General features: G+C 36.0%; 1 protein-coding gene across 1 annotated transcript; it reads right to left on the bottom strand.

Moving 5' to 3' along the window:
- Positions 1-6,385: 6,385 nt before the first annotated feature.
- On the bottom strand, positions 6,386-11,184 carry LOC149788716 (uncharacterized). Its single transcript, XM_089974809.1, has one exon. The coding sequence runs from the start codon at positions 11,078-11,080 to the stop codon at positions 9,113-9,115; it is 1,968 nt and encodes a 655-aa protein (XP_089830935.1). The 5' UTR covers positions 11,081-11,184; the 3' UTR covers positions 6,386-9,112.
- Positions 11,185-12,373: the final 1,189 nt, after the last annotated feature.

Consider the following 12,373-nt stretch of genomic DNA (forward strand, 5'->3'; position numbering starts at 1 on the left):
GATCAAAAATACACTTACAATATTTAATGACAAATATTGCACTTACCAGCTAGAAGGAATCATTTATCCGTCGACACATAGCCTCTACTACTACAACAGAGGTTTGGGCCAATTATCATTCCATTATTTACTGTGTAATTTTCTAAATCGGATCTGATGAAAATGAAACATTCACTTGTAATAAATATTAGCTAGTTCTTGTTAATTTTGTATAACATCCATATATTAAATGCAATAATACCTCAATACTATGCAACATTTTATGTTGTTGCTGTTTTTTGGGTTTATTTTGCTCATGCATAACTACTGTGTACTTCGGATGACACGGTCATGCCACAGTCCTCATAAACATGTTTGTATTAATGCACCGCATGTAAATATTTGCGCGTAAACTATACTGCAAAACTGAGAAGTTCCTTTTTACTTTAAAGGAAATTATTGGGTGAGAAATAGAATCTACGTTGGGAGAGGGATTGAACAAGAGAGACAGAGCAAGAGATAAGGAGAAAAATATTCAGATATACAGAGACAGCACGAGATGTACATATGGAGTCAGAGTGAGAAAGAGACATATAGAATATATGTTGGGGTTTGGACCGAGACAAGGAAATCTCCCTTGGTAAGCCTCATGGGGAGACAAATAATGTAATCCTTTGACTGGGATTTACTTGTCTCCAACATATATTCTATATGTCTCTTTCTCAGTCTGACTCCATATGTATGTCTCGTGCTCTCTCTGTATATCTGTATATTTTTCTCTCTATCTCTTGCTCTGTCTCTCTTGTTCAATCCCTCTCTCCTTCTTGATCTGTCCCACTTCCTCTTTCTATCCGTCTTCTTCATGTATCACTTTGTCTTATGTTTTCTCTGCCTTTCTTGCTTGATATGTTTCGTTCTGTCTCGCTTGCTCTCTTGCGCTCTCGTTTTCTCGCATTCTGTCTCGTGTTCTGCGTCTCGCTCGCTCGTTCTCTGCACCTGTCTCAAACTGTCTCTCGCTCGCTGTCTTTCACTCGCTCTCTCTTGCTCTGTCTAATGCTTTTTTTTGCTGTATCTCTCGCTCTCTCTCTCGTGCTGTCTCTCACACACACTGTCTCTCGCTCGCTCTGTATCTCTCACACTGTCTCTCTCTGCTCTTCTGTTATCCTACATTTTGAGCGTCTGTGTACTGTATGCTGTGTCCTGTTAGTTCTAGTGTATGTGCACAATGATTTTGTTTTTATTTTCTTTATCCATTTGACCCAGAAAAACATAGTTGACACCAACTCTTCACTAATTGTGTTGCACCTAGGTAAATACCAGTTCACGCCTTCCAAGTGGTAAGGTGCGTAAACAAACACTGCAAGCACGTACGTTCAGAAAATGACTATCATCCATCCTGTATAAATCTTTCATTGGCGACTGCCACCCCCCACCCCCCGGTCATATAAACTGCGGTCACTTTTCTAGCCGCATGGCGACAAAGAACAGTTTTCAATACACCAGACGGGTAATCTCAAGTTCTGAGCCCCTGTACACTAATCATTTACAAATCCTCCAATAAGTAAGTATTTACATTTATTCAATAAAAAATGTATTTGTTCATAACTAATATCGATGCAATAAACATCCGATCAATAACATATTTTAAAATTTAATTTCCTTACAAACCCGCATAAATATATACACATATGTCCAAGTAATATATATATATATATATATATATATATATATATATATATATATATATATATATATAAGAAACCGATACAAGAATTTTCTTGACAACATCGTATTCCTGAGTCCTGGGAGTGTTGACGATATTAGCAGAAGACAACATTTAATGGTCATTACCTGTATGTTACATATTTTTCAATAGGAATTATCAACTGCAGATTAATTGAAATTTTATAAAACAAAAACTTTGCATACGTGTAACTGGTGTGAACACCACCAAGCAAGACTAGTACTTGACGTGTCATCAATACCAGAGATAAAACTTAGTTCCATATGATTAACTATGATAACAGATTTACCTTTATCCAGGATAGGAAACCTCTTATGACAAAGTGGACGTATGTATCGTGGAACTCCGATGATCCGTCCACCCGAAACAGCACCAAACACTCATTTTACATTATAGGGTGTTCTGTACAGACATACAGACGAACCATTTGTAATTAGGCCTCGCCAAGGCTGATCTAGCAAAGCAAACCACATGACAAAATCCCATGAGTTACCGAAATTTTGATATTACTTCACAAATAACCCTAAACCTAACTCTAAATGACAAAATCCATTTTCCTACACAACTTCTGGACTGATTTTCATGAAGCAAATACATGTCTAACAGGCTCCATGAGACATGTATGGTAGTGAAAACTGCATTCAGATCGCCCCATCCGTTCGTAGACTATTCACAGAAAACTGTAACCCTAACCCTAACCTATGCTACATCTGTGGGAAATCACAAAAATCCGAATTTCTCCCAAACTACTAAAAACAATTTTCATGAACCAAGTACTGATCTTTCGGGCTCCATGAGACACGTATTGCTGTAAAAAGCGCATTTAAATCTTGTTGTCCTTGCGTTATTACCAGAAGCACATATCCCTAACCGTCTTTGGACATGGCATTTTACACCAATTGCCTTGATGTCTTGGACATGGCACACCAATTGCCTTGATGTCTTTGGGCATGGCACTTTACACTAATTGTCTTGATGTCTTTGGACATGGCACTTTACACCAATTGTCTTGATGTCTTTGGACATGGCACACCAATTGCCTTGATGTCTTTGGACATGGCACTTTACACCAATTGCCTTGATGTCTTTGGACATGGCACTTTACACTAATTGCCTTGATGTCTGTGGGCATGCCAATTTACACCAATTGCCTTGATGTCTTTGGACATGCCACATTACACCAATTGTCTTGATGTCTGTGGGCATGACACCAATTGTCTTGATGTCTTTGGGCATGGCACTATACACTAATTGCCTTGATGTCTTTGGACATGGCATTTTACACCAAGCCTGCATGTGTTGCTCTGCTTTAAAACAATAAACCACATCAAAATTATTTTGGCATCTCCACAAATCCATATATATATATATATATATATATATATATATATATATATATATATATATATATGAAAATTTGGTACTTTGTTCATTTACAGCTGTAATTCTGTCTTTTTTTGCAATGATTGCTTTGATTTATGTACATGCACATACAATAATATACTTAAGAAAAGATGTAAGTTGTAACATCAAATTAACTTAATATGATGAGAAAATGAGCATTTTCACAGATGTGTATAAAGGAGTTTGGATGTCACACATTAGTTTTACATCTCAGCAAATATATTCCTTCTTTTTTGCAATTCCATTTAATTTTTCAGGTCTTTCAAGCCTACACATATAAACAAGTGGACCGCTCTGGTGGCCTAAGTGGTTAGAGCATTTGACTCGGATGCAGGAGGTCACGGGTTTGAACCATGTCCGAGTCATACCAAAGACATATAAGATATACCCACACCTATAAACAATAATCCTCATACTCAAGGAAATGGGGGGGGGGGGGCAGATGTTACAGTTTTTCTAAGTTAATGTTCAATATTGACTAAGCCAGTGTTTTAATGATTATACTTGTTTTAGTTTCATTGCGTGCCAACAGCAAATAATTGAAAACAAAGAATTATTTTTGAGCTATATTATCGTTTTTCATTTTTTAATACCATTTTTTCAAACTACGGGCCTTACTTAAAGGTGACAAAAACCCCGACCTGCACAATTTTATTGTAAATAGAAGGATATTTAGTAGTTTGTGTATATAATCTATACCCTTTTTTTTCTTTGCATCTATTGTATTTGCACAGACATTGCATACAAAATATTGTCCTGTATTCCGAGATCAAACGGAAAGAACCTGCCCTGAATTTGTTAGCTCCCTTCCATACAAACAGGATGTGATGTCATTTGAGACAATTAACATATAAGAGTTGTATTCAATTTGTGCAGCAAAGTGTCAGTTAGAAACTAGATGGTTCAATGTGCATCTCTATATTGCTTGAATAATAGCAGTTCTGGAACAATCCATAATTATTTTACTCTTCCCCCCCCCTCCATCTTTGAAAAGTAAGAAATTATCAACCAAATGAAATAATATTAAAGAAATGTTTACGCTTTTTCATTCAATGTTTCCAACATCAATTTATTATGGCTAATTCTCCAAACTTGCAGGCTGCATCAGACCATGTGAAATGTTTTTTCAGTTTAGTCTGGGATTTAAATTTGACATTTAATTTGTTTTTAAAAATGATCTTCTCATTATGTCCCAAGTACATTGAGCAGTTCAAATATGCATTTAGAATAACAAAATCCCTTTCGTATGCATGATCATGGTATTGTTATATATAATAAAATAACGTAATCATGTTTATTGTGCATCAGCAATTTTTACTGAGAAATAATACAATTATGAACACTGATGAAAAAGAAGAAATAAACTAAATGATGGGCGTAGTACATGACAGCTTTCAGAAACCGTCTGAATTCTGTGCATTAGCCATGATGTTGAACTCAGTAGCGACTGCATTTCCTGAGTAGACGTCAGTGATGCTTTTTATCGAGTTCAAGTATCATTCGTCAATGGTTAGCAAATCTCAGTGAAAAATCAGGTTAAATTGTTCAGTTAGAGAGATGATACTGTAACCCTTTGGATTATTGATGGTCAGCAAGAATTCAGTCGATTTCGGGTTATAGAGGTCCATGCCATAAAGTCGTCTCAGGATGACTTTAGTTATTAGGTTGGAGCCCTTTCATGTATAAAACTGCAGATGTCACATCATGCTTACACCCACTCTATTTTTCCAATTAAAATGCATTTAATGATTTGAAGAGCAGAGCAAAAGGGATAGGTACCACTTCTTTTTCGTTAAGAACAGAAGCGAAGTTGATCAAATTGAAAAATTGCAAATTTTATAGATTTAATAAGTTACTAAGTTGAAGAAAAACAACAATAAATAAAGCCTTAACAACCACGTGGCGACATCTCAGAATTAGTATATATGATCCTTGGGGTGACTTCTCCAGACGCAGTGGGACAACGTCTCCAACCACCATGGGGCCACTTCTAACACCTGGGATGAGTTTTCACAGGGCGAGTTCTCCATAATTCGTTATCAACAATGCCATTGTGTACACAGTGTCTCAAATGACGTCACACCCGCTATTTTTACAGGGGGAGGAAAGCGTGTTGTTCTATTCAAGACACACTGGGAGAGATGATTGGTTTTTCATAAATTTCTTTGTAACGAGTAAGAATAAAAGGTACAAATTGTCAGAAAATGAACCTTATACATATAACAAATTGTATATGAAGTTTGCGCAAATTTCAGTTTTGCATATTTGTCCCCTTTAAGTTACATGTGTATGCATGTACTTTTAGAAAAATTGCCACAAGCAAAAGACTACTCATCACATATGGAAAATCTGTTAATCAGTAAACATCCCTTCTATGAAAAACTAAGACACAATTTCAGAACCTGAGTGTGGGTGGAATAATCATTTCAACTTGTCAGTCAGATCAGGTCCTTTAGCAGCTAACCAGTCATAAATTAGGTCATCTAGTTTTCCAAAGGGGAAACCCATGACCTGTACTCTGTGTGTGAATAAGATATCTTCTACACCTTCCAAGGTCGAAAGGCAAAATAACGTTTACCAAGCAAAATAGATATGGAAACAAAAAAATCAAAACAAAAACTTACAAACTTGGAATGCTCATAAAATGATAAAAGAGGTTTTTGAGAAAGTTCTATTATGTGAACAGGAATTAATTGCTCCATTTTGTCTAAGACCTACCTATCCTCAGTTGCCTATGAAAATTCAGTGTTAACTGCAAATGGCATGTACAGTTTTACAGACTGTTGCAAATAAAAATTGGTTAATTTTCCAGAACTCCATGTGACTATATATTCTTTGTTTTTAATCCATTTGGGTGGAATGCATTTTATATTTGTTTTTATACATCAATTTATTTCTTTGATATATCATTTTGTCGTTTTCTAAATAGTAAGAGTCTTTTACACAGTACTCCTTAATGAATACATACAGTTACATGGTGCTCCTTTCTAAAGACTTGTGGATGCTCAGTACAATTACGTAAAGACTTAGAGATTCACAGTGTATAAAAGCCTACAGTGTTCCTGTATAAAGACTTGTAGACACACAGCACATCTGTATAAAGAGGTGATGATACACAGTATTTTTATATAAACTTTATAAAGTCATATAAATAAACAGTGCTCCAGTACAAAGACTTGAGTCATCATTATGGGTAATTACCATCAAAAATATCAAAAACAACATCACTAATAAAAATAAGCAAAATATCTATATTATTAAAGTGACTTTAATAATCTTACAATACATTGATCACACAAGGCATGATGATTGGCTTGAAGTGACTTTAGTCATCTTACGATACATTGATCACACAAGGTATGATGATTGGCTTGAAGTGACTTTAATAATCTTACAATACATTGATCACACAAGGCATGATGACACAATGATTGGCTTGAAGTGACATTAATTATCTTACGATAAATACATTGATCACACAAGTCATGATGATTGGCTTGAAGTGATATTAATCATCTTACAATACATTGATCACACAAGGCATGGTGATTGGCTTGAATTGATATTAATCATCTTACAATAGATTGATCACACAAGGCATGATGACTCGCTTGAAGTGACTTTAATTATCTTACAATATATTGATCACACAAGGCATGAATTTTGGCTTGAAGTGATATTAATCATCTTACGATACATTGATAACATGATGATTGGCTTGAAGTGACGTTAATCATCTTACAATACATTGATCACACAAGGCATGGTGATTGGCTTGAAGTGACGTTAATAATCTTACAATACATTGATCACACAAGGCATGATGATTGGCTTGAAGTGATATTAATCATGATACATTGATCACATGATGATTGGCTTGAAGTGATGTTAATCATCTTACAATACATTAATCACACAAGGCATGGTGATTGGCTTGAAGTGACGTTAATAATCTTACATTAATCACACAAGGCATGGTGATTGGCTTGAAGTGACGTTAATAATCTTACAATACATTGATCACACAAGGCATGATGATTGGCTTGAAGTGATATTAATCATGATACATTGATCACATGATGATTGGCTTGAAGTGATGTTAATCATCTTACAATACATTAATCACACAAGGCATGGTGATTGGCTTGAAGTGACGTTAATAATCTTACATTGATCACACAAGGCATGATGATTCGCTTGAAGTGATATTAATCATCTTACGATACATTTATCACACAAGGCATGATGATTGGCTTGAAGTGATATTAATCATCTTACGATACATTGATCACACAAAGCACGATGATTGGCTTGAAGTGATATTAATAATCTTACGATACATTGATCACACAAGGCATGATGATTGGCTTGAAGTGATATTAATAATCTTACAATACATTGATCACACAAGTCATGATGATTGGCTTGAAGTGATATTAATCATCTTACAATACATTGATCACACAAGGCATGATGATTGGCTTGAATTGATATTAATCATCTTACAATACATTGATCACACAAGGCATGATGATTGACTTGAAGTGATATTAATCATCTTACAATACATTGATCACACAAGGCATGATGATTGGCTTGAAGTGACGTTAATCATCTTACAATACATTGATCACACAAGGCATGATGATTGGCTTGAAGTGACGTTAATCATCTTACAATACATTGATCACACAAGGCATGATGATTGGCTTTAAGTGATATTAATCATCTTACGATACATTAATCACATGTTGATTGGCTTGAAGTGACGTTAATCATCTTACAATACTTTGATCACACAAGGCATGATGATTGGCTTGAAGTGATAGTAATCATCTTACAATACTTTGATCACACAAGGCATGATGATTGGCTTGAAGTGATATTAATCATCTTACAATACATTGATCACACAAGGCATGATGATTGGCTTGAAGTGACTTTAATTATCTTACAATACATTGATCACACAAGACATGACGATTGGCTTGAATTGACATTAATCATCTTACAATATAATGCAGATTAAATTGAAATTTTTTGCACCATTAAAGAAATCCCTAAGGCCTTTTACTTCACAAGACATGAGGCATGATGATAGACTTTTCAGTTTCTTAATTTTTATTTCAGTTGATAAATATATAGCTTTTGACTTCTAACAATGTCTGTGATGATTAAAGTATTCCAACTGTTATCAAACTGTAGGTATACCCCTTGTGCCTTCCATATTGGAACATTAAGAAAATTTATTTTGCACACAGTAACATAGACTTGTGTTTTAGAGTTATTCAGAGCTATGTAGCTGTGGAATCTAGTGTGGTATTCTATAAGCTCTGAATACCTCTCAAGGTAGTAAAACTCATTGGGAAGCTTTCATGAGTACTTTGAATGCAGCATTATCCGTAAAAACACTCGTACTGATTTGTTCAAAGTGAAGTCTTGTGTTAGGCAAGGTTTCCATTATGTTCCTCATCAACACCAACTAGATAATGCATTAAACAACATATGACCATGCTAGAGAGATACAGTTGAAACTCTTCTCACACCTTGAAGATCTGAACTTTGCCGATGATCTGGCCATCATTACATCAAGGCACTTTCATCTCCAAGAGAAATCTGACAGACTCAGTGTGCTAAACAGACTGGCCAAGGTAGCCCTCAGATGGACACCAGCTGGTAAACATAAATGTAGATGGCCAAAGATAACCTGGCAAAGGACAGAGATGCCCAAGATGGAAGAGATGGGACTTTCCTGTTGCAAGGCACAAACCTCAGGACTGACCTAGATAGTTGCAGCCTTATGTCCAAAATGGAATGAATAGGACTAACTAAGCTGTAGAATCTAGATGGTGAGTCATACTGATCAGAAGAATTTATCTCTCTCCCATCTCTCATCCAGCTCCAGCAAAATTTGTCGTTACCACAGTCCCCAACTTGACACTTATTAGCACATGATGCATGATGGTAGTGATTACTGTTAATTGTTTATTTAAGTTGGTAAATACACACCTTTTGACTTTCAGAGTTGTTTGTGATGATAAAAGTATCCCTAATGTTATCAAAACAGATAGCCCATGGATACTGTGGCACTCCAGTAGTTATGACCTGCAGGCTGTAACCTGCTGGTGATAACTGATGAATGTTATGAGATACGTATCCAACAATATATATGTTGTCATCCCTGTCAACAGCTACTCCCATGGGATGTTTGAGGTTGTCAGGATTGTAGGTATACTGCTTCTTGCCTTCCATATTGGAACAGTGAAGGGAATGTTGAGTAGGCACAGTAACATACACTTGTGTTTTAGAGTTATTCAGAGCTATGTAGTTGTAGCGTCCAGATGGTGAGTCATACTGATCAGAATAATTGACCTCTCTCCCATCTCTGATCAGACTCCAGCAATACTTGTTATTACCACAGTCCCCAACCACAACCATCTCTCCCTTCCCAGATGATGTAATTCCACAGCACTTATGTTTAGTTGTTATTGTTCTGACTGGACTGATGATGTCATCCCTGACTGACAGAATCTGAATTGTATTCTGATTATACACAGATACAGCCACCTCTTCTTCACTCACCACACAGATATCAAAAAGCCTTCCTGTGAGTTCATAATTTGTAACGACTTGATGTGAATTGTTAAGAAGAATGCACTGACTATTGATGTCAGCAACAAGCATCACCCTGTCTCTAGGGAGAATAGCAATACCACTATAAATATAATATGATGCATCTCCACTAATATTAACATCAAATGTTTCAACTTTCTCAACCTGACATTCCTTTGTTGGTTTCCTCAAACCAGGTATAGAAAGAGTTGAGCCAGTCATGGTCACAAGTTTTCCAATATCGGATGATGAGAATGATAAAATAGATTCTACCAGTGGAGTGAATTTCACCTGCACTGTCGGTGTGTCTGACCTCTCATATTTTTCTCTGACCTGAGAGTAATATAAATTCAGTTGTGACTTTATTTTTTCTGCAGTCAGAAATTTTTGTATATCAATTCCATATTTGTCAACTGTTTCACACAGAATTTTAGAATTTCTTATGGCATGAATCAGTGACAAGCATCGATGGTTCTCTTCTTGTGTTCTAATAGCAACTTCTTTGTGGATTCTCCTTCCCTCTGTCTTCACTTTCATCTCTAATTCGTCCAAGGCTGTATTGATTTTGTTTCTCATTTCTTTGATTTGATCAATCAGTCCATTAACTTGGGACTCGATGTCATTCAAATTAGACTCTTTTACATCGATAAACGTTTTTAAGTGAGTTTCCAGTTTCTTCAACTCTTCTATGATTTCACTTGGTTTTGTTTGACGTAGCAGAGCAGGGAGTTCCTCCTTCAACTTTCTCACATTAGAACAAATGTTATGGCTATCAAAATAGCAAATACCACAACAGACAACTTTGTGGCTGTTGCAGTAGAATTTTAGATCTTCGCTTTTGTGTTCAAAACATGTAAAACCTTCAGCAAATTTCATCACATTTTGTGGGTTGTTCAATACCTCCTCAGTTGTAAGAATAGTGTGAGTTTTTGATATTTTCTGTTTCCTGTGAACGTTTAGACAGTTATCACACATTGCTTCCTCGCATACTGCACAGAACCCCGTAGCAGTGACAGAGGCTTCCTCAGAATTACAAGCATCACATACACGATCAACTTTCGATTTCGTGCCTAACATGGATTGTATCACAGTGTCGACTGGAAAGAGAGACGCCCAGTCACTAGCTGGTTGATTCTGTTTGAACTGGCCAGCTGTTTTTCTGCATACCGGACACTCAAAGAATCTCTTTTTCTCATGTTCTGTAGCCTTGCTTGTGATGTAGGACTGTAGACAACTCTGACAGAAGGTGTGGGCACACGGTAACTGTCTTGGTACGTTGAAATGTCCCAAACAAATCGGACAAGTTGGTTCCTCTTGAATATGTGTTATAGCCGCCGCCATTGTGAACGATGCCCCGTTATTTTGCTGTCTAATATTGAGGTATAACTGCTTCTTATGTACTCAAATACAGCTTAAACTGATCGTGTTTTTTATTTCTTCCTGTCTTGTGTGGGCACGTTTGAAACTTGACTGGTACACGAAAAAATTTCGCATAAATAATACTAAACCGCTGTCGGGCATTTCTGCGCACCTTAGGTTTTCGTTTCCAATATTGAAGCAAAACGCATACCGAATTCGAGCGATTGGCAAAAATAAAATACAACAATGCTTACCATTTGAAAAGATGCAATTGTCACCATAATATTCTGTTCAAAATAATATTAATTTTGGACACGGGATACCACCCACCTGTTTTCATGACTCGTGATATGTCGGCCTATTCTGCGCATAGCTTTGAAAAGATGTAATATGTTTATCCATCTGGCTATAGAAATGAAATTCATTACTTTGGACTGTTTCTGTCAGCAGTTCAGTTGAGTAATTAGGTCAGGTTTATAGCTAGTTTTACAAAAACAAACGTAAAAATGCCAATAAATGGCAAGAGATATTAAGCAAACTAAACCGATCTTCTAAAAATGTTAGTAAAGTTTAACATTATATGAAAAATAAGCTATTACGTGGAAGAGAAACAACAATGAATAGGATGTAATGTGTTTACAACGTCTTGTTGATGAGGAAAAATTGCTACAGAATTTAGAAACAGACTATACCCCAGGGAATTTGTTGAGAATTTATTTTCTAGCGGCAACTTGACACGTTGGGTAGCAGACGATTTTGTACGTGTATGATCACTTCTTGCAAAATGGAAACTTGGATTAAAATACAGTTTTGTTTTAAGGTGCAAATTTCCGTCTTTTATATAATTTATTTATTTTGTATAATTCTGAAAGATGCATAGTAAATCGAATTTTCTTGGTTACAGGTTCAAGAAGGTCATGAAGTGGGTCTTCACGTTGCCATTTAGAAATCACATTTTATGTGCATTTCGAGTCTAAATATGGGATATTTTTGTACACTTTATGAATATCACTTTTCTTAATTAGGTACGATTCTTCTTTCTGGATACAAAATTGATTTTTGACCAAAATTGCACGTGATCAAATGTTTACAGAAATGACATATCGTTGCGTAGAATTACCCGACGCGCAGAATAGGCCGACATGGCGGGTATATCTGAAACTAATATAAAGAGACTTAAATATTAAAAAAAATTAGTCCGGCCGAAACAGTCCCAGGCTGAAAATATGTTTGTCGTACTGTGAATACCATAGTGGTTTTTGAAATAGGGAACAT

Source organism: Sinohyriopsis cumingii, chromosome 11 (assembly GCF_028554795.1).
Source record: "Sinohyriopsis cumingii isolate HCF-2022 chromosome 11, ASM2855479v2, whole genome shotgun sequence".
Taxonomy (NCBI): domain Eukaryota; kingdom Metazoa; phylum Mollusca; class Bivalvia; order Unionida; family Unionidae; genus Sinohyriopsis; species Sinohyriopsis cumingii.